The sequence below is a fragment of the Haplochromis burtoni genome, unplaced genomic scaffold, assembly GCF_018398535.1.
Source record: "Haplochromis burtoni strain Fernald_Lab_line unplaced genomic scaffold, NCSU_Asbu1 Contig_63, whole genome shotgun sequence".
Lineage (NCBI taxonomy): Eukaryota > Metazoa > Chordata > Actinopteri > Cichliformes > Cichlidae > Haplochromis > Haplochromis burtoni.
Window position 1 is genome coordinate 2,102,245 of NW_024582424.1, and position 23,751 is coordinate 2,125,995.

Below are 23,751 nucleotides of genomic sequence, written 5' to 3' on the forward strand. Positions count from 1 at the left end.
TAATGAGTTTTTTGGGTTCATTGAGAACATGGTTGTTGTTCAATAATAAAATTATTCCTCAAAAATACAACTTGCCTAATAATTCTGCACTCCCTGTAAAATGCTAAACATAATGAATGATTATTGTAGCAAACACTGTACAAATCCACACAAAACCTTTGCTTACCGAAATATCATTACAAGTCTTCTCATACAAGAGACAACGGCGATCAGGAGAGAGGCCAAAGGTATACATCTCCTTGTCTTCGCTTCTTCCTCCTCCACTTTTTGTTAGGGCTTGAAGAAGATCCTCAACATATCTCTCTCTTGGGACTCCTATGTCATTGGCTTCCCTTGTCATATCATCCTCTGAAACTGACAAAAAAAAGCATTGCTCAAACATCTTATTGTCTTTTAAAAGGCATTTTTCTCATATTTAAAAATTATTTTCAAAGCTGTACACCTGACAGAAACTGGATAGAGGGGAAGGAGCAGATTACAGAACAAGAAGTGTAAACATTTATTATGTAGTAACCCATGAATGCACGTGAAAGCGGATTTGAAAGGAAGCATGCAGAGAAACCAAGGGGACTGTCATCAGCTGCTGCACAGCTGCTAACGTTGGCTTGAAAGTCCCAATTAGCACATGAAACAGAGAAATACTGACGAGCTACAAGCCTGCACGTAGCTGTCACAAACTCATCTCCACCTGTCAACTCTCCAGATGGACAGCAATGGAAAACTAGAGAGCAGTTATGTTCCAGATGTCCTTCCAGAGTATGGGCATTCATGTACAGACACACACAGGCACACACAGACACTCACTAGTGGCTTACTATATACAAAGACAAGCCTTGTAGATTTTAATCTGCTTTATACACCTGTAAGCTGCAGCGTAGGAGTGAAGAAGGATGATGAAACGAGGTCACGTCTGTCCCTCTTGTTAAAAGACCAACAGTTATAACACTATGATAATATGATAAGGGGGTCGGCCAGGTGCCTAGACAGCTTGGATGAATGGTTGCCTGATGAATAGCAGCCCTGCTAACCACTCAGACTAGGTAATTAGAAAAAAATGAAAGTCTTTCTATTACACTTAAGCCTAAATTTAAGGTAATTTTCATCTATTCTAAACTATTCTTCTTACATCTCAAATATTTACCTTCTCCAATCCATGCTGAGCTGCCATTTGTAAGAGCTAATGTGAAACCAGCACCCAGGTCTATGGCCCAGTCCACTCGCAGGAAGTACGGAGTATCTGGATCATCACTTAGTCTAATTTGACAAACTGTACCGCTCATGTTTCTCACATATCCGAGACCTGCAGAACACCAAAAACAGAAATTCAGACACTCTAAACAAGAAGAAATTAAAATGCAATTTTCCGGCAACAATTCCTATGAGTGTTTATAACATTTTGTAGGTTTGTTAGTTTTGAGTCCTAAGACCTCCTTCGAAGACAGTGCTCTAATCAATCTGTTTTCGTGGTGTAAGATTGTGTTAATCTTCCCTTTGCATCAATGTGGTTCATTGTTTCACTGCTTGGATTTGGTAATAAAAAAACGTTCCTGTGTATGCCTTCAGTGGGGGTCTCTCTGAGTCAGTGGGACCACACGGAGATTAACATGTTTTGGCAGGTTTTTGTGTCTGCCTTGAAACCACCAGGAAAGTAATTACATGCTGTTAAAGATAAATAGAGGAATATTACTGAAACAAACCAGTTGTTTCACTGGTTTTATACAATTAGTACATTATCAAATTTATACAGTAGCGTGCAAATGCATCCAGCCAGCCCTCATTTTTTTACATTTTGCTTCCAAGGACCCAGACTCACATTTTCAAAGTGATCTTGAGCAGTAGTTCTCCAGGCTTTCAGAAGGTCTTTCAAAGTTTTTTTTTAAATTTTTTTGACATTGGCTGCTTTTTCACTCATTTTCAGTCCAGTCTTTATATGCCAACTCTACACATAATATGCAAGTTAGGAAAGAAGTGATTTTAAATTGCATGTTTGGGCATTTTGGTACTCATAATCTGTTGCAAAACTCATAATACATCCGCACTTATTTAGATGAATTTACAGAAAATGTCAAAGACGACAGGCATAAAATAATATTTTTTATACCAGAAAAAAAAGTGATTCCCAAAGAGCTATACGGGAAAAAAACTGTATCTGAAAGTCATGTCCATAAAAAATAGGGGGAAAAAATCAGCAAAGAGATGCATCTGGCCCTTCACTCGATTCATCTACTATTGAAACGGCCCCAATTCTCAAGGACAGCTTTCAAGAAGTTATACTTAAGGAAGGGAAACAGTGAGAAAATGCTGAGATATGCCAAATTACACAAGAACTGGACTGAAAATCAGTGGCAAAAGGTCTTATAAACAATGATGCAAATTTTGGTTCAAATCATCATCAGTTTGTACGAAGGAGATCAGGAAAGAGGTACAGCAGGGAGTGTCAGTATCCATCAGTAAAACACAGTCTAGACTCTTTCACGGTTTGGGTCGTTTCAGCCAGTAGTGTTGGAGATCTTGACAAAATGAATGTAATTATGGATGCAGATAAGTTGGTCGTTGGTCGTACCAGAGTTACTTTTAAGCTTGTTATAGTTGTTTTTGCTTTTTACGCTGTAATTCATACGTGTTTGCTAATGTTTCAATAAATCACTACATCCATTTCCCACTTTCTAAGCACAATATGAAATAAGGGACGCTTTTGCACAGTTCTGTATTTCTTAATGGGAGCTTAAACTATCCTACTAATGCCAGAAACAGCCTGTTATTAGTTGTGAAAAAGTTGGTCTAACGATTACAATAACTTTAACGTAATTAACTCAAAAAAAGGGGGGTGGGGGTGTCTTTGATTGCAAGTAAACTTTTACTTGATTATGCATATCTAGGTCAGAACATATGATTACTGCTTCCACATCGAGTGAGAGGTGAGTTGGACAGTTTCCCTGCTTAAATACAGGGCAAAGTGAGTGGAGACGGAGGAAAAAGCAAGACAGCTTAATTGGCAGTTAGCCAAGCTGAACATGTCTGAAAAAATGAAAATGAGTGCCTTTGGACATTGTGCTTTTAGTTATGATGTGACATGTATCCCCCACCACATATGCTGACAGAGCAGGTGGTCAAGGTTATTCAAAATGAGACATGCTCTGCGCAGGGGGTACGCACACACCCTATTCACACACACAAACACATGCATGCACAAAGAACTGTGCAAAAAGATTAAAGTTGACCCTTTGTGCCTTACGAAGGGGTGTGGTTAGGCAAAGGGGCCAACCAAGACTAGGGAGCTGAAGGCATCAACTTTAACCTCATAAAGTGAGCCCGGCTACTCATTAGTTACTGTAACATCTGTTGTTCAGGGACGGTGACCCTGTGGTAATGACAGAAGGACTTCAATTAAATAAACAGCACTGCCTGTGAGGAATGGAGAGATACTCAGAATCATCAAAGCTAATACTGATTTCTCACTGTTAGCATCTGTTCAGTAACACAGCCAGCAGAGGCAATCATCTGAATTGCTTAAATCATCAACTAAAACTACCCTAGAGATTCGACACATAGCTTTTACGTTCTTTTTCTACTCCTTCTGTAATTTTTTGCTCAACCTTTTCATTGTCACTTCTTCTGGATTGCCTCATTCGCAAACAGCAAGACTTAATTCTGTTTAGAGGAAGTACCAGGCCAATGAGTCACAAAGAGGGCCTGTAATTATGCATCTTGTGCCTTAAACAAGGAGTTCATAAGGAGTAAAGAAAAAGCCAAGATAGCTGACTCTCTCCCTTGTGAGCCTTGACAATTAGACCCATCCTCTCACTGTACTTTCACTGGACTTCTCCTCCTGTTTTCTCCAACACAATAGGCTCAAGACGAAAAGGACAACTCTTTGGCAAATCCACTGCTTTTATGACCAGTTAGGGATTAAAGCAATGCTGCCCTAAACAACAGTAAGTGGGGCTGGGGCCTTTTGTTCGTTATTCTTTCCAGGTATTGGCTTCAGCCACTGGGCACAGTTACAGAAAATATAATATTTACTATAGTAAATCACGGCCTTAAAGCTAAAACATCTGTCTGAACTGGGCTACACCCTGATCATGTCAGAGGCAGACTTTGTGAAATGTCCCCATAAGCTAGCTGATAGATGCCTCTGCATTAGAACCAGGGTTTTAAAAAGTACTGTAATTTACCAAGATGCTTCGAACATATATTATTGCTGTCTGAAGGGGAAAATGTGATGCAGTGGTAATGGGAAACAACAAAAAAGTAGGACATGTTGCACAACATGACACGCCTTCACTTACATGCAGAAATGTATTCTGAACTTTATTATAGATTATAGCTTTCTTTTCACCACTGGGTAGGAAAACAAGCTGAGATTGGTCACAAAATAATGAGTACCTACAGTACTCCTATTGCCTGATAGGAGGCAAACCTGCAGTCGCAGTCTGACTTGGACCGACTGCAATCACTCTCAGAGAGATTGTTGAAGGTTTGCAAATTATTGCTGTCTAATTTATAAATGCAGACAGACTGCCATAAGTTTGAATGAGTTTTTGTCAGAAAGCACAACTCAAGGGGACTCAACTCAACTGGCTGCCAGCTGGTTGTATTCTGGTTATATTCCTGTAACACAGGAAGGTTACTGAGTGCAAATGTAATAGCTAAATGCAAATTTCTGTCTATATCGACAGCAACAGATTTGTGATTTTTGACAACTTATCGCAGCTAGTTGCTGTATTATCAGAAACACATTGCATGCAATTGCCAACTTGACTCCATTCGACCGCAGACTGATAGCAGACTGCCTGTGTCTTATGGCAGTGACAGTGTCTCATTTTGCAGCTGAAAAATAACTGAACTAATAACTTTATCTTATGAGATAAAACAGATGAGTACATAATTAGCAGTTTTAAAAAAGGGATTGCAATATATGTTATTATAATACTGCATATCGCAAAATGTTAAAAATCGCAATAGTATATCGTGAGTGAAGTATTGGGAAAATATCGTATGGCAGTGTGTCCGGTAAGTACCACTTATATTCAGTACTGTACAATAGTTTTCCTATACCAATAGCCCAAACTCTACTGATCTCTAATTCATTTTGCACTGTGAAAATAACCCTAAACCCCAAAGAATCATAAAGAACAACTATTTCTTCACTAACAAGAATTTTAAAAAAGTCCTGCAACAAAAAGTACGGTCCCAATGGAGCCCTGATCTCTACATCAATCAGCCACTTCAAGATAAAATGAAGAGACAGAAGAAACTAAAAAATCACAGATCCACTAAAGAATAGTAACTAGGGCCATAATGTATGTTAATGCATTTACTTCTCTTTCAAGTGAACATACTCACTTGAAAGAACCTGGACTAAGAACTGTGCTCCTACTGCTGGTTTTGATGACACTAAAACCATGGGAAGAATAATGAAGGCATGACAGATTCTTCATAACAGAAACCACTACTGCAGGCAGACATTATATGTTCAAAGCAAGCCAGCCTCCATTATCACAGAAAACGCGTGCAGTGGAGTTTTTCAAATTTTCTTTTGTTCATTTTCTGCTAACTAAATAATATGGTTACAGAAAAAATAAGTACTATTACAGTAAACCACTTGTTTTATAACAGAAACCTCAACACAAGTGGTTTGCAAAAGAAAGGTATTTTGTATTCTGGTGAAATTAGCCAGATCAGGTCGGAGCAGACATCAAGCACGCTGATGTCAGCTTGCTGTAACACTTCCAGTATCCCGTTTCAAAATAACCAAAAGTCAAAAACATCTTAAAAAAAAATAAAGCTTGAGGACTGTTTCACTCTTCCAAATGTAAATATGGCCTGATTTTAGATCTCACAAACAGAAGGCCACACCAAGTCTTGATTTAACTTCAGTAATCAAATGTGCATGTATTGTACTGTAGCCAAAATGGATCACTGTAAACTATATAAAAGAAAATAAATTTGACCACATTAAGAGGAATGTAAGCCTACATGTAAGCCCGGCCCATCTCTTTGTCTTAGGAACACATCTGAAGGCAGACATTGTCTTAGACAGCTAAATAATTAGCAGTCTAAGACAATGAGCAAACAAATTTATTCTTCTAATTTCTAGGAGTGCTGAGGAGGGAAATGTCTGGGGGAAAATTTATGAAACACTGTTTGAATGCAATTAAGATGCTGCCATGGCTGGTTAGAGAGGGAGGGAACATCATTGTGAAAACTTTGAGAGAAAAGTGGACCACAAAAATTTCTCTCTTACATCACCAAGAGAGAAATATGAGCTATATAATGTAATTTTTTGCACATTAAACTTTAAAAACAAAGACAAGCACACCACGAATGATACCAATTAGCAAAGTATAGTTTTAACACATTTGTCTGTAGACAGTCTACACTACTGTCTACAGACTTGAACAACTCTCAAGTATTTTCAAGCTAGTACTCAAGTTTAAGGGTATAATATCTAAATATTGTATAATAATGTTCATTTCTATTTTTCCTTTATATGTTCAGAATAGATTTTATCATTAGCAACGAGCTGGCTCTGCAGGTGCCGACGTCTTAGACTTCAAATAACTTTATGTGTGCATTATTATAGAACAAAGCACAGTGGCATAGGCGCTATGGCAAGGCGCCGAGTCATTAGCGTGTTATAGACGACTCGAATTTTCCTCTAGTTCTTACAAATGAAGTACAAATTCTTCTTCGAAAACTTAGCACTATGTGGACCAACGACTGCGATGTGAAAATGAAGCAATTATTTTATGAAACTGATATCATTGAAGCACTCACTCTTGACAGCTTCGACAGTAGTTTCAACCTTCAACTCTTGTGCTTTGAGCCAATCAGCGACAGCGCAGTGCGTCCTTACGTCACGCAAACCGTACTTCGCTTTCGTTACGTAAGTTCCAGGGAGGCGGAAGTGTGATGTGGCTTTGATTCCCATTTACAAAAATGGTAAGTTTGTTTTGATAAAGCAGATCTTTTTGATCTTTTGCAGCGACGTTTAAGCGTTATTTATCGCAAGTATTGGAGATATGACCTGTATCAGCGATAAACTGTGATGGCAGCTTGTGCTTGTAGAACATACAGTAAATGTCAAACTACCGAGCTAATAGTGGTTAGCTGAGTTAGGCTAAAAGTTTAGCAAATCTAGCCACAATGTCACGTTTCCGTTCATGCTATTAAACTTTTATTTCATCGAGTGCGCGCATTGATGTGTCATTGGGAGTCGTTTGCTAGAAAAGTCAAGTTATCTCTGATTTTTTAAATACGACGAGTGCCAGCATCGTAGTGTTTTGAGGCGTATGCCACGTAGCTAGACAAGGAGCATGGACTACTGCCTGCATGCGTGGGTATTTCGAATTAAAACTCGTAAATGAATATGTAACCAATGAAATTAATTATTTCCACAAGGTTTCCATAAAGTAGAATTTTAAAGACGAGCGTTTATTAAGAGGGCCTAAATGATGAATAATGATGAAATGATGAACCAACAGAAACAGGGAACGTGGTTAATTATATAACATTTCATTTTTAAAAGTTAAACATTACGTGTACGACACCAGTTAAGTCGTTGTAAAATGATGCTTATTTTCTGTAACAACATTACAGTTTGAGTTATTGAGGGATATTATAAATTCAGCAATAGAAGCAGTTCATAATCTCGAAGTTATTTTAAGGTATAGACTTTAAATACCCCTGTTTAAATCCTATGTTAGTTCTTAAATGTACTTGTAAACTCATCATGCTCACTACCTGAGCAATGGAGTTGGATTAGAATCTATTGCAGAGTCCCTTGGTTGCTTTGGCGTGCCATAAGATTAAGACAGTTATAAATTAATAACAAAGTCCTTCCTTTAGATTTACCTTTGATTTGATCATAAGTGCACATGCATTGTAAAATGAGGTGCACATGGTAAATATTGCCATTCACATTGCGAAAGACTGGCCAATATGATCAGCAGTTTTTCCATTCAGTTTCTCATCCTGCAGATGAACGCAAATTCCGGTCTTGGTTCTTGCAGCTGCACTACCAATCTGGTCTGTGAGCTAGCTAATATGAAAGGCTTGGACTAGCTGGTTAGCACCAACTGAACAAAAGAGTGAGCTGTTGTTCTCTTGTAACTCAGTGGTAGATAAAGTTCTTTCAAATGGTTGAATACAAAGATCAAAATTACTGGCAATATATAAGGTGAAGATTACTGGATAATTACTGTGTGGGTGTTTAATAAACCAGATTCAATTCCAAAACACCTTGTTTCTTAGATTAGGATGTGGACATGAGTTGCAGTTTGCTGGTGAGTTATGAACAAATACATAAATATTGATCGACCTTGCTTTTTTTTTCCAGGGAAAAATAATCAGGATTGCTTCCACTAGTTAACCTTTCTAATCTATCTAGGCCAATCTCCAAGGTACAGTGTTCTGTAGAAGGCTAAAGGCTCTTTTGCAGTAGCAAATAAAATCACTTAGTATCTGAAACTAAGTTTGATTCATAACTCGACTGTCCTTCAATTCTTACATCGGTGCAACGATCTGTGCAGACATCTGAGTGCCTTTCAATTTGTTGTGACAGTGTGGATTTTTCAACTATGTCTACAAGTGCACCAACTGTAAATGTTCCCTCCAAGCAGACTAAAAAATGGTAGGATAAGAGCACTCATGTGTCCCTGGTGTCCACAGCTGTCCAAAGCACTGTCTGTGTGGTCTACAAGGTTTCATGTATTGACTGCCAATTCTTCAACATGTTTGACAAAAAGTGTGATCAGCAAGAAGAAGTGGGTTGGCTCACAGGTTGTGTGTGAGAAAAATACAGACTCTGGGGAGCTAATTTTGTTTTCTCCCCATTTATGTTGGACTGTGGGCTCGGTATATTCACTGACTGTTCGACCTATATATGTGGTAGAACACTGTAGTAGCTATTGTTTTAATGCAACAGTTAATTATTCTCATAAGTGGTATGTCTGTTTCTAGTTTTGTTATTCATCTTTTTAATGTCTAAAACAGTTTTGAAGTGAAAATCTTAAGTGTTGCACCTTTTGATGATAAGGACTAACTGAGTCCATTTGGACTTTGGTCTTCATTTTGGCAAATCAGAGTACTGTATAAGATATTGATTGTGAGGGAGGTCATAATACCTTCTAGGCACGTAGTTGATTTTGTAAGTAAGTCTACATATGCACTTTCACTGTGTAATTCTGAATATGAGATTATAATAAAAGAGATTTTAAGTTGAGTTTTTGACAATATAATAACTCTAAAGCGTTCTGCACAGTCGGTCAGCACCAAAGTGAACAACTGGCACAACAGCTATCTTCTCTGCACGTAGCTGAAGATTAGTATTACAGAAAACTGTCACGAGTTCACTTTTTTTAAATTGTTATGACATATTGTATTATGTCTGTACTAAATGTATCATTCTCTTTCATCTTGCAGTCAGCCATTTTCAACTTCCAGTCACTGCTAACTGTGATTCTCCTCCTGATCTGTACCTGTGCCTACATCAGAGCAATGGCCCCCAGCCTGCTGGACAAGAATAAGACTGGGTAAGATGGGCTACTTAAAAATCACCACTGACATGATTAATTGGCTTCCCATCTTTGTCTTTTTGAGCAGTATAAATGATCAAAATGACTAAATCATTCATCTTTTCTAAGTTCATTATCAGCAATAATGGCAAATTGCTTGATCACTCTTCATTTCACTATGTAATAATTCAGAATGGTAATCTGTATGTAAAGTATATTATTGTGGTTCTATAACATTATAGATCATCTTACAAGAAATTAAAGGTAAGGTTAAAACAGTAAATTTCAGTCTAATGCTTTCAGAATAGATGGAGACATTCACATGCATATGACAACAGTTAAATGTGGAGCCTTGGAGCAGTGTAGAAGAGTGAAAATTCAAATCTAATGATTCTGCAAGTTTAATCAGTGCTTGTTGAAATATATCTACACAGCAGTCACTTACAGTGTTTCTGCTGGTAAAAACAGGAAAATTGTGACTGGAGACAAAAGTTATTGCGACCAAATGCCATGAATTTGCAAACTCGTTATCTTTGAAATCAGAGTCAGTCTGCTATCAGCTTGCAATTAAATGAGATCAAGTTGCTTATTTACATGCTGTGTCTGTGATAATACAGCAATGAATAGTGATACATACAGGGAGTGCAGAATTATTAGGCAAGTTGTATTTTTGAGGAATAATTTTATTATTGAACAACAACCATGTTCTCAATGAACCCAAAAAACTCATTAATATCAAAGCTGAATGTTTTTGGAAGTAGTTTTTAGTTTGTTTTTAGTTTTAGCTATTTTAGGGGGATATCTGTGTGTGCAGGTGACTATTACTGTGCATAATTATTAGGCAACTTAACAAAAAACAAATATATACCCATTTCAATTATTTATTTTTACCAGTGAAACCAATATAACATCTCCACATTCACAAATATACATTTCTGACATTCAAAAACAAAACAAAAACAAATCAGCGACCAATATAGCCACCTTTCTTTGCAAGGACACTCAAAAGCCTGCCATCCATGGATTCTGTCAGTGTTTTGATCTGTTCACCATCAACATTGCGTGCAGCAGCAACCACAGCCTCCCAGACACTGTTCAGAGAGGTGTACTGTTTTCCCTCCTTGTAAATCTCACATTTGATGATGGACCACAGGTTCTCAATGGGGTTCAGATCAGGTGAACAAGGAGGCCATGTCATTAGTTTTTCTTCTTTTATACCCTTTCTTGCCAGCCACGCTGTGGAGTACTTGGACGCGTGTGATGGAGCATTGTCCTGCATGAAAATCATGTTTTTCTTGAAGGATGCAGACTTCTTCCTGTACCACTGCTTGAAGAAGGTGTCTTCCAGAAACTGGCAGTAGGACTGGGAGTTGAGCTTGACTCCATCCTCAACCCGAAAAGGCCCCACAAGCTCATCTTTGATGATACCAGCCCAAACCAGTACTCCACCTCCACCTTGCTGGCGTCTGAGTCGGACTGGAGCTCTCTGCCCTTTACCAATCCAGCCACGGGCCCATCCATCTGGCCCATCAAGACTCACTCTCATTTCATCAGTCCATAAAACCTTAGAAAAACCAGTCTTGAGATATTTCTTGGCCCAGTCTTGACGTTTCAGCTTGTGTGTCTTGTTCAGTGGTGGTCGTCTTTCAGCCTTTCTTACCTTGGCCATGTCTCTGAGTATTGCACACCTTGTGCTTTTGGGCACTCCAGTGATGTTGCAGCTCTGAAATATGGCCAAACTGGTGGCAAGTGGCATCTTGGCAGCTGCACGCTTGACTTTTCTCAGTTCATGGGCAGTTATTTTGCGCCTTGGTTTTTCCACACGCTTCTTGCGACCCTGTTGACTATTTTGAATGAAACGCTTGATTGTTCGATGATCACGCTTCAGAAGCTTTGCAATTTTGAGACTGCTGCATCCCTCTGCAAGATATCTCACTATTTTTGACTTTTCTGAGCCTGTCAAGTCCTTCTTTTGACCCATTTTGCCAAAGGAAAGGACGTTGCCTAATAATTATGCACACCTGATATAGGGTGTTGATGTCATTAGACCACACCCCTTCTCATTACAGAGATGCACATCACCTAATATGCTTAATTGGTAGTAGGCTTTCGAGCCTATACAGCTTGGAGTAAGACAACATGCATGAAGAGGATGATGTGGACAAAATACTCATTTGCCTAATAATTCTGCACTCCCTGTAGTTGTAAATTGCAAATCTGTGATCTACACACATATAAATTCACATTTTCTTCTTGGATTCAGATTCTAGCCTGAAACCCATTAACAAAAATTCAGAAATTCTTCCACAAATACTGATGTAGTTGCAGCAGGTCTGCAATTGAACTGCAGATTGCCATAGGTGATCAGCAACCTTGCTATTATATAGGAATATAACTGAGGGCGTTTTCACAACTATTGTTCATTTACTCTGATCCGATCAGTTGATGAGTTTGTAAACTTGTAGCTTTTCCCCGTGGTTTTGGTTTACAGAGAAAAGTCCAAGAGAACTCCAGGCGAACTGCAAACTGTGAAAATATTCAGTCCATTCATTGGCCAGATGTGTCTGGGGCAGGAGAGGAGCAACAAATTAAATATAGGAGGAAGATGCAGTGTGACAAAACTGAGAATTTACATTGATTTCTTGGCTAGTTGCTAGACCGTACAGACCTGCACATATATAAAACCTCCCCACATTAAGAATACAAAGAATGCATTGCAAACTAATGTTTTTTAGTTCAAACTTGCAGCATACAGCTGGTGGTTGGTCCAGTTTGGGGTCAGATCACGCGCGCACCATAAACAAACCACTCTGGTGCTTGTTTGGAAATGCACCGAGACCACCTCCTCCAAAGGGTCTCGGTGTGGTTGTTTTGAATGGCACCCAAGTGCGGTTACTGTCTTCACAACTGCACAAACAAATCTTACCAAGGGGGAAAATGAACCTGAGCTCAATTTAAACAGACTAAACAGCGCAGGTGTGAAAACACCCTAAGACGACCAATTGAGTCAAGCAGCCCATTGCAAAAAGATGTTTCACAGATGAGTTTGCTCATTGCTACAGACTTACGATTGTTTGGAAACAAGTTGCCTCCTACCAGGTGAGCTTTGCAATAGACTTGGAATCAAAAGGTTGGTGGGGTGACCACTTGGATACCACAACTACTTGCAATCAGTTCCAGATTTTTCCTAGTAGCAAGGGGATTGCTGTCCTCGTCTTACTCTGTCCAGACTGAGCAATGGCAATTGTTGATAGACACACACCACCAATGATAAGTGAACATCCTTTAAGGTTCTGACGCCGTAAGTTTTCGTAATAGAAATGGTGTACTTCAAGTAATTTACGCCTGTATTTTTGTATTCATGCCTGTATTCATATTAAAGTCGTTCCTTTATCAAGTAAGGCTTGTCTGTCCAAAACACTTGGTTAATAAGAAGCTGCTTATTAAGGCCAGTAAAGTAGCAGAAGTAAAGCAGATTTTTATAATTTCAGGATCAACATTATTCTTGGCTGTATAAGTTCTGTAATTTATTTCTAATAAATCTGGCAAATCCCAGAAACAGTTTCACTCACATACACACAGCATTGGAAAAGGGAGGGACATCCTGTTCAGACAAGCGCTTGAGACTGAGAATGTCATATGGGATGATTTAATAGTTTTCCCCCTTGATTGATTTGTTGACTGAGGCATGAGACATTATTTGTGTTGATTTGATGCCACACATTTCGCAAATAATTCTTGTGTGGTAGGGAAAGGCACAAAATCTAAGGGGAATACCATCTCCAAGAAAATATGTGTTTTATAAAGAAAAATAGCAGTACGCTCAAAAACAAATCTTAGCTTCAAGTGTACAAAATGTAACTGTTATACAGAGACAACTTTGAGGAAAAAATTTTACAATGGGATGCTGACACCATCTGGTGAGAATGAAAGTTTAAAAAGTTTGCTTTAAATGCAGAGACACACAGAGCTCTCAAAAGAAGTGAAAATGTCTCATTTGCCTCAGTGCTCAATCCATATGAGATGTCCTGCTGTTCGTCTTTTCCCTCTACGTTGTAAATTCCTCACATGGAACTTGACATCCGATGGCTGCTTGGGTTTTGTGGAGTACCTCTGTTGCTGTATGTGCACATATCATCACAGGTCTTTGAGCTTTTAATATCAGAGTTCCTGTTTGTAATGTTTGTAATTCCTTTACTTTTTAGGCTTCTAGGAATTTTTTGGAAGTGTGCCAGAATAGGTAAGCCTATGACTGCCCCATATAGTTTTTTTTTACTTTGTCATATTGTTATTCATACATGCATACAGAAATGTTTCCTGACAAAGCCTAAACACTGCACTATTGCATTTCTCCAGGTGAGCGGAAGAGTCCGTGGGTGGCCTGCTGCTGTGTCATCATGGCTTTTAGTATACTGTTCCTACAGTAGCAATCTAAAGAAACCCACTAATGGAAACATTGGAGAAATGGAGAGACACGAAGACATGGACAGGATGATCCTAGAAGCACAATAAGACCTCCTTTGCTTATCAGTTAGATAATGTAAAAAGAGAGACCTGACATCACGTACTGAGTCACGGAGAGCCCGTGTATGGAGGAGGGGGTTAGCTGATAGCATTTGTGTGAATCCCTCCACAGACTTCCAGGTCTGTACGTTTAAGTGTGTGTGTGGGAGGAACAAGTGTACCGCTTTTCTGTTATCTGCTATTTGTGGGATCAAATGATACAGTTTGTCTAAACATTTCAAACAGATTTTTTCCATCATTTTGTGTCACTATAAGGAGCTGATTAATCTGTTTGAAATTCTTCACAAAGAGGACCCCAATAAATGTTTAATCTGTTAAGGGATTTACATGCTGACTTATATTTGTTACCTTCCTGTTTGTTGAGTTGAAAATGGTGGGTACAGCAAACAAAATGGTATTAAAGCTCTTCAGGTGTCTAGTTGTCCTACATTTTTGCCTCAAAGAGCTACTGATGTTTTTAATGTCAGTTGGTTTGCAGCTATTTATTAAAGTCCCTTTTTTTGGAAGTGTGGTTTTAAGTTTTTCTTTTTTAACAAAGCTTATGATTCATGTTTTCTGCCACATTGTACAAAGTGTCAGTAATTATGACTTCAAACATGGTAAATACGTGTTGATGATAGATTTGTGTCATTCTTTACTATTTAAGTACTTATTTATAAACATGCAGGAATCTTCTTAGAGCTGTTTAGAGGGTCAAGAGTTTGTGATAACCTCTTAAACTTTGCAATGAACACCCATCTTGGCAAGGTTTTGTGCAAAAAAAAGCTGGAAAGCTTTGGTTTCATTCATACTAAGAAAACCTTAAAAAGTTCTGCTTTAAAAATCTGGAGAAAATTTAGTAGCCTCTGAAACAGATCCAGAATATGTTAGAAAAGTTACAACTATGTGTGATTGCTTATTTAGACAAATTCTGGTAATTTCATCTTTGAACTGTGTACAAGATAAATTGCATGAAACCAGAATTCCACATGTGACCACATCATAAAACTGCCTGCAACAGGCTTAAATTATAAAGTCCTTATGAAAAAGCCTTGACAAGTTTTGTCAGCCACAGAATTTGACCAATTGGTGAAATCCTAAGAAATGCTGGCCTGGTATTGTTTCAGGAAATAGTACAACTGCATTGTGGGTTTCTCATGAAAATATGAAGGGGGGGGGTTAAAGTTATTCACACATTTTCTCCCTGTTTATGGGTACAGAGGATGAGACTAAAGAAGAACACTTGTAGTCACACACCCCCTTGATGAGTATCCAGATCCAGACTCCCTGTTAGAGAACATAGATCCTATATTGGTGTGCAACCGTTTTAGCTCTCCTCGGTTGAGATAAAGCATCAAGCCTTCTGGTAAATTTGTGATTATCAGGCCATGACGCAGATAGAGCAGACACAGCGGAGCAGTCCTCCGTTTCTATTTGGGGGAACAGAGATACTGGTACGAAGGATATCACTGGGTCAATGAACTGAGCTAATGTCTTGGGTGATGATGAAAGGAAGACACTATGGAAGAACTGATGCTCCTTGCTTCAGCTGATGATAGGAGCTGTTATCACTGGTTCAATTACATGTAGGAAAGATGGAAGAAATAACTCGTAAACTGGCGGTAGGCAGCTGTATACTGCTCTGGTAGGGTAATTTGGGGACAAAAATCAAACTAAACATATAATTGTTCTTTTCTTTTTGGGTCAAGATCATTATTCCTAATCTCCCATAAGCTATGGAGACATTTGCCAAGCAATGAGCAATGAACATCTGGCAGAAGTGCAGTGAATTGATGCCTAAAAAAACTTTAGGACTTCGCTCACTTAATGCATGCTCTGATTTTTCTGTTTGAATTGGCTGATCAGGATTGATTAAAGGGGATGCCAAATGGCAAAGGGCACAAAAATAGTCCTGTTTCTTATGTCAGAATTCTGTTTTAAATGTCATCTGCTGAGCATCATTGCCTCTGTCCTTAAAAGTTATGTTTATTTCTCGGCTCCACCAGCCGCAGCATGGCAACCAAACAGTCTAAACTAACTGTGCTTAACAATGTGAAGCAAACTCATTTAACTGACTGCTAAATAAAATGTGATGTTATGGTGACATCATAAAGCGTCTCTGTCTGCCATGTGAACAGAAGAAGAAAAAAAAGATCCAAGTATTGATTCCCTCATGATTTGATGTATCACTGTTCTAATTAGAAAAAATAAAGCTTTTACTATAAAAGGCCAGGATAGTGAATTCAAAGTGAGACTGTAAATGTCAGACATCTTTTTTTAGCATTTAAACAATAACAATTTTTGGGAGCTGATTCTACTTTTCAAAAGGCACCTTGTATCTATTTACAGTGTCAGAACTGAACGGATAAACTTTTAACTCGTGCCCTCAGTATTTAAACAATCCTAGTTACAGACTTGCTATTTCTGTATATCCTATACAAAGTTACAGTTGTGGTCAGAAGTTTACATTCACTCTTCATGGGCATGAATGTCGTGGTAATTTCGGGGTTGTAATGATTTCTTTGAACTGCTCTTTTTTCTAGGGTGCAATGATTGTAATCACACATCTTTCATGACTTTAAAAAACAAGAATTTGGTATACAAGTTTGGATTTACATTAGATTTTCTCTAATTCACACAGGGTCAAAAGTTTAGATACAGACTCACTCACTTAAATCTTTTAATAAATGATGCTGAAGGTTCTATTAAGAGTGTTATTTTGACAAAGCCAAGGCATATTAACTTCACATTGGTGATCATGATTTATTACAACTGGTGCTTTCTGTTTGCCAGCACAAAAGTGATTTGTTTTGACGGTACTAAGAACAATGGGAAAGTCCAAGGAAGTTGATATAAGAAGAAGAACTGTGTATTTTACAAGTTGGGAAGATCTCTTGGCGCCATTTGTTAATGACACGGTATTTCAAGATCATCAGTTTAAACAATGATGTGTAAGTATAAGTTATTCAGACCTAAACTGTCACCCTCCCATGACAAGAAATGTGTTAGGATGTCCAAAAACAGCCCAGGAACCACCAAGGCTCAAACATGTTGTAAACTGCTGGAACACCAGCGTCACTGTCTACAGTCACTATGGACTGAGAGGGCGCTGACCAACAAAGAACTTTTTACTGGTCAGATGAGATTGAGCTATTTGGCCACAATAACAAAAAGTATGCTCAGAGGAGTAACAGGAAGGCTTTCAGAACACTATACAAGCTTTCAAGCACAGTGGTGGTAGCATCATGCTCTGTGGCTGTTTTGCTGCCACTGATGCTGGTACATTGCAAAAAGTGGATAGAATAGTGAAGAACGAAGACTACCACCAAATTCTTCAACTTCATTTCAAATCAACAGCTAGACAGTTGAAACTTGGACACAATTGGATGTTCCAGTAAGACAGTGACCCAAGACACATATCAAAACTGGTCATAGAATGGATAAAGCAGGCTAACATTAAGCTTCTGGAATGGCCTTCCCAAAGCCCTGAGCTCAGCACCATTGAGAATTTTGTGGACTATGCTTAAAAGTGGGGTCTGTGTCAGAAAACCAAGCAATTTAAATGAACTGTATCAATGCTTTCATAAACAGTGGTCAAATATCCAACCAGACTTATGCCAGAAGTTTGTTGATGTCTACCAAAAGCATCTGGTTACTGTGCAGTTTACTAAGTGACATTTATCCAAATATTAGTCTGGGTGTATGTATATATTTGAGCCTGTGTGGATTACAGAAAAACCCCATTCAACCTTTTTGGACCCAATTCTTGCTTTTTAAAGTCATCTAAGATGTATCCTGTACAATCAGTCCACTCCAAAACAAAAAAAAAAAAGAACAGTTCAAAGAAATCATTGCAAGCCTAAATTTACCATAACATTCATACCCATGATTATCGTATCTTAACTACACTTGCATATTAACTTTTAAAAATATATTTAACATTTGTAAACCGGCAAAGTTAGAGGAGTAGCCAGAGACATGTATTGAAAGGCCATTAAATTTAGACATCTATTCCAAAATACCAATACAGTCCTAATGTTTCATATCCCCCTTCTACCTTTCAATGGAAATGAAGTTAAAATGACTGAAAATAGAACTCACTGATTTCTGGTTTTGCTTGTTTGTTTGGTTGGTGAGGTATTTTTTTCATTATAATGTTTCTAGGCAATGTAAGATTCATATTAATATACCATTGTGTTTTCTAGAATTTTCCCTCAAGGAAATTTTGTAATAGTTCACATCATAAGTACTTTTTTGACATCATTAGTCAACAAGGAGAATATTCAAAGCATATTACTCTAATTTTGTTGCCTCTGTCCTCCTTTGATCATATTGGAGAGGTTCTTGCTGTCATTTTGTGGACTTCAAAGGCAATCAGGCCGTTAAGTCTTTGCCATCTCCTGCTGAGCAAACCAGAAGTGTCCAAACAGACCATGACCCTTAAAATCTTCAGTGGAGCCTGTTTGAATCAGTTCTGTAAAGGAAGGTAAAGATGAATGGAGAGAAAGAAAGCTGCACAGGAGATGGCCGGAGGGTGAGAATGTCAGCAAGATAATGACAGGGAGTAAAGGAGGGAAACATTCACGAGTAGTGGATTATTCCTTATTGGTGTATCTCTGTGATCAGTCTCCCTTTGGCCCTATATTTTCTTTCTTGATTATATATCTAAAAACCTGAGGCTTCTTGGTTTACTGATACCTACGGGGGTAATTTCTCTCTTGTGGCTGCTTCTAGCTTGAGACACACAACCAAACTTTTAGACATAAAGGATTACAAAGGCTTCATTATTATGATTAAAAATGCTTGACATCACATTCTTTTTATAAACCCTTTGTTCTGTCCTCACTTCTTCATTAGAAAGATCCAAACTGTTTTCTGCCCACGAGAGCACAAATGACAAGTAAACGACTTTGGTAGCTAAAGGACACCAATATCCTCTAAGTAGGGCAAGTCTGGGTCAGTCACCTGCCTGATGACAATTTGTGTGAATGATCCCATTGTGGACGCTGGATGTTTTAATCAGGTATGTACTTGAAACTTTATTTTATGTAGAGTCAATATTTTTAATCACTCTAACGTCTTCCACATGCAGTCATTTTTACCAGCAATGCTATAAGGAAAATTTTTAACTCACTCCTGTGGCCACTGTGGCCAATATGTGTCTCCTTTGAAGGTGGCACAGTTTCTTCATTGGGACATCTCAGCCTGGCTTGTTAACCTGCAGCAGGAGGAGTCTCTGCACGCCAAGGCAGTTCCACAGATCTGGAAAGCCCAACATCTTTGGCTGAGTTAATAATGACATGAAGTAAACATTCACTGAAAAGTGACTTCATAACCAGCCAAATTAAACAACAGGAGTTTGAAGGTTTACAGTGTGGTTTTGACCACTTGTGTCCACATTTTGATTAAAGTGTTCCCATTTGCAGTGATACTGGCTCACTTGAGTGAGTCTTTGCATATTAATATAAAGTGGAAACACTGGAAATTATATGTAGCCATTTGGACCAGTTATTTACACCGTTATATATACATACCTATACATTACTTTTACACTGTATGTGTAAGTACCTAACACAACTTGGTAGTGACCAAGGCTCAATTTTTCTTGTTCAGAAAAAAATGGTTTTGCTCTACATATTCTGGTTATCAACAATGAATCAGTTCACTTCATCAAAGACACCCTTTTTTGTACTTTGCTATAAGCACAGTAAACATTTTATGCTAACTGTTCAATTAATATTTTGCCCATAAATCTATGTGCAAATGTGGCAATCTCAAGGCTTTAGTCACTATATTTTTATGAAGTATGATGCATTTTATTTTGCAGTGAAGGCGTATTCAAAATCACAAAACCATGAAAGCATCTGAAAAATGTCCTGTTCATTCCCACCGTGACTGGGTTTTTTTTCAACATTCTTGTATTTACATTTTAAATTGAATATTGAGCATATAACTCCAGTTTATAGTACCACCATTTCCCCCGGGATAATGACCAAACTGTCTGAAAACATGTAAATATGCTATGCTTCAGAAACACGTGAATGTGTAGTGCAAAGTGGTTGAAGAGTTTGAGTTCCTCTATCACTTCTAGGAAAACCAAACAGTTTTTCCACTTTGGCAGATGAGACGGTCACAGAAGTCCAGCAGGCATGTTTCCAGTAATGAGTGGGGATGTGAGCTCTTCCACTTCAATCCTCAAAGCTGCCATAGGAACCGTGTGGAGGATGGAACAACACAGATACTGTAACAGCTTGCACTTGTACAGCTGAGTGAACCCTGGTGATAAAGAAGAATATCAGACATAAGTACAGCAGATCTGAACAAATGTTAGCGCGCTTATGATATACAGGTGTGGGGTCAGCACATACATCCACATGTAGCTGTTTCATGAGCACTTGATGACGCCTCGCTCCAACCAATATTTATTCCAGCATTGTTTGTAGGAAACAAATCACAAATGGAGGCAATTGTACTTAATTACTTATGATTACACAGCAAGTCATGCCTGAGTTCACCTGATTATTCATATTTCTCTGGCAGTGCAGAGAATCAGGTTTATACAGCTGTAAAGCTTTGTGACTGTATTTTGCAGGGTTAGTGTTGAAAAATTGGTTCTCTGACAGATGGACTTATGAACACCTACCAAACTGCATAAAACTACCATTGGTTAAATTCCCATTAGAGTAGATGTCATAAGGACCACATCTGGCCATCTGTCACAAACACACAGTTTCACAAGGTGAAAATAATACTAGCTGTGCTGCCTGTAGTAAACAAGATTTTCAAGACACACAAGACACATAATAAATCCTGGTGTGCAGAACTCAGAAATAAATTGATTCTTGTATATTTACTGAGTTTTAAATATTAGGGGTTGCACAGTGCTATGTGGAAAGCAGCTGAATATCTTGTGCACGGTACAATAAAGATTCTCCTACATCCACAAGAAGACTCTGTAAACATCTTTGATTTATCACGACTCTCCCACATAACCATAACTCACTTTATTGGTCTATAATCCTCTTTGCAGGGACATTTCCCTCAGCCTTCAACTGGTCTGACTTTAAGTGACTCTTAGTGTTTCATCTGTTTTATTGGTTTTCTTTAAAAAGGAGGCTGTACAATATTATATTTGTTGTTGGACTGTAGTCCTGTACTAATGTTGGCATTATGCATAGTGTATCCACACTCATTGAAACCACAAGACCCTTCCTGGCAAAGTAACATGTATCACAGAAGTGTAACTCATAGAACTGTGGTGAGACACAGCTGGTCAACATAAACATTGACAAAAAAACATTTTAAAAAACCCCAAAACTGTCAGATGCCCATATTAGAGTGAAACTCATGGGTGTAGCCACAAATTGAGAAATAATAACATGAATAATCTCCAGCTGTATCAGAAATTGTACCCCGTGGAGTACGGCTGTGGGAATTTAGAACACAAGCATCTTCATAAGACTGATGAAAAGTCTAACAGATAAGAACTGTTTCTAATTACTATACAAGCCTATGATTTGATTTATTTACTGGCCTGCAACACTTTGGCACTCCAGCTGAATTTACAGTAAAATCAACAAAACACTGGCGTAGAGGGCTGCAATCACACAATTTTCACACTCAGTTAACCAAAGGATTTGGTGTTGCGCAATGAAAACAACAGTTATGCTATGCTCAGAGTATTGTTTTCTTCTCAAGAACTGAGAAATAGTAAAAAGCTAGAGGGACAGTATAGACATGCTCATTGCCAGGTTGGGTTTTCTACCGTAGACTGTATTGAAAAGCATTTCAAGGGCAGTCATGTTAGTTGTTTTTTTTTTTTTTTTTGGGGGGGGGGGGGGTTCTTTGGAGTCTTTTGAAGTTTGGGAGTTTTTAGTTAGCAAGACTAGCAGGTTTAGTTAGCAAGTTGTAACCACGAAATGTACAGTTGCAATGCACAGACACACATTTGTGCTATTTGATGCTAAAAAAAACAAAAATCAAGCTAACAAAATAACAGTCTGCACCACACAGTAGAACATGTTATTTTTCACATAATACCATGAAAAGTGCCTTTTCATGGTATTAAAAGCTCAAACAGCTCAAACAGGTCCAATTAGCAGAGGGGAGGCCAAGCAGGCAGCAAATGGCTAAGGCTGTCATCACGTCTGTCAGTCAGAGGTTTGGAGAGAAATTATCTGAATATCAGGAGCGGGACCACGCCTCTAAAACATTATCATTGTTATTATTAGTGGTAATAGTTGCCTAACAAACATAAGATCCCTGTTTTGATGTTGAAAGGAAACACAAATCCCTCTGGGGTTGTGTCAGGAAGAGTATCCGGCATAAAAATCAGATAAATCAAACATGCTGATAACTTTGCATGTTTGATTTGGCAGACCCCTTGTGGATAAAAAAAAAAAAGCTTTTATTAGTATAACAGTAGTAGTAGCAGAAGTATTCCATAAAAATTTCAGTTGCTGTAACAAAAGAATTTCTGAAATACTGAATAAATAAAGTAAATTTCATTCTCATGAAACTGTAGTCTGTCTGACCTCTTTCCCTGGTGCAAGTTGGAAGAATCAGCACGTCATGCGCGTCATGTTTAAATGAACCTTCAATACACAAAACAGAAATCTTGTCGTGGGAAGCTCAAAACCATGCGTACGAAGAGTTTCCAAATATCACTTGCACTCTGATAGCTTTATTTCCTCAAACTGTTTGTTAAGAAAACGTATCCATGAAACAAATCTTTTTCTCCAGGACTTTTTAACACAAGCTTGTCAGATCACAGAAGTAAAAGGGTGAGTAATAATCCAAAGTGTAAACTGTGTTCCCTTTTTATTTATCTATTTTCATAACAGGATCATTTAGCACATACATTGCAGGATGACCTCGCCTTATTCCCCAAACAAACTCAGTGCCTGGATAGCTTAAGCATCAAATCAGTCACGCATACTGGGGTCGTGGCACTGATTTTTAAATATTACTTTGAGTTGAAACCAAGCAGGAAAGGCCACCACTTCTGAAACGTGCCCGTGCTGAGGTAGATGGCGAAGAAAATGGAGCATTTGATACACAAAGTGATTCACAAAGAAAACAATGGGATCCTCGATTCATCCGCTTCTTAAGAAGCACTTAATAGTGCTAAAAATACCTTTAGCCACAGATGCAACAAGGATAACTGAATGAATGAAGATAACTGAACCCTATCAGTTTCAGAAACATGTTTTATACACTATTACTGTTCAGACTGACACTTAAAAAACTGTTTATTAAATCAGGAAGTCTGACTTGACAAGTTAACAAGTTAATCATTCTTAGATTAAAGCTGTAAAGAAAAGTAGCGAATACTACTTAATACTACCTAATAACCCTACTATTTATACTTACAGAGTTCAACCATGGAAGGGCTATCCTGACCCCCACCAGTAACAACCTACAACTGGGCAACAGGCAGCCTTCTATGCCAACCATGGCAAATTAGCCAAAACAAACTAGAGAAGATAACAGTCAAAACAGGTGAGAGACTTTTACACTCTCAAATCAACTTTGTACTGAAATTAACACTCATACATGCGATTGATTGCACAAAATATAGACCAAAGTCCATAAACATGGAAACCCGTGGCCTGAAGATGTTGATTCCATAATAGGTCAATTCATAGATTAAGAGTGTTTCCCAATACTTTTGTCCATATAGTGTACATTTACACTTTCTTTTTAACCCCGTGGTGATCAGTTACATTCA

General features: G+C 38.2%; 2 protein-coding genes across 4 annotated transcripts in view; one reads left to right on the forward strand and one right to left on the reverse strand.

Moving 5' to 3' along the window:
- Positions 1 to 6,864, reverse strand: part of LOC102305559 (DNA repair protein XRCC4) — a 34,697-nt gene extending 27,833 nt beyond the window's left edge. For 2 of the 3 annotated variants that reach the window (XM_005922884.2, XM_005922885.2), the window contains exons 1-3: positions 6,781 to 6,863; positions 1,142 to 1,300; positions 167 to 354 (exon numbers count right to left, since the gene is read on the reverse strand). In XM_005922884.2, the coding sequence (XP_005922946.2) occupies positions 167 to 354; positions 1,142 to 1,280 (327 nt within the window). In that variant the 5' untranslated portion in view covers positions 1,281 to 1,300; positions 6,781 to 6,863. Of the gene's footprint in view, positions 1 to 166; positions 355 to 1,141; positions 1,301 to 6,780 lie in introns of all 3 variants that reach the window. The other variant, XM_042221244.1, reaches the window with a different exon arrangement.
- On the forward strand, positions 6,845 to 14,548 carry tmem167a (transmembrane protein 167A). Its single transcript, XM_005922882.2, has 4 exons — positions 6,845 to 6,945; positions 9,427 to 9,536; positions 13,724 to 13,758; positions 13,875 to 14,548. Exons 1-4 carry the CDS (start codon positions 6,943 to 6,945, stop codon positions 13,943 to 13,945), a joined length of 219 nt encoding a protein of 72 aa, XP_005922944.1. The 5' UTR covers positions 6,845 to 6,942; the 3' UTR covers positions 13,946 to 14,548.
- Positions 14,549 to 23,751: the final 9,203 nt, after the last annotated feature.

What these genes read in the sequence shown, in the direction of transcription:
- tmem167a (XM_005922882.2), top strand. An exon ending in CTGGACAAGAATAAGACTGG is followed by an intron (nt 9,537 to 13,723) that starts GTAAGATGGGCT and finishes TTTACTTTTTAG; the next exon opens with GCTTCTAGGAATTTTTTGGA. An exon ending in TTGGAAGTGTGCCAGAATAG is followed by an intron (nt 13,759 to 13,874) that starts GTAAGCCTATGA and finishes GCATTTCTCCAG; the next exon opens with GTGAGCGGAAGAGTCCGTGG.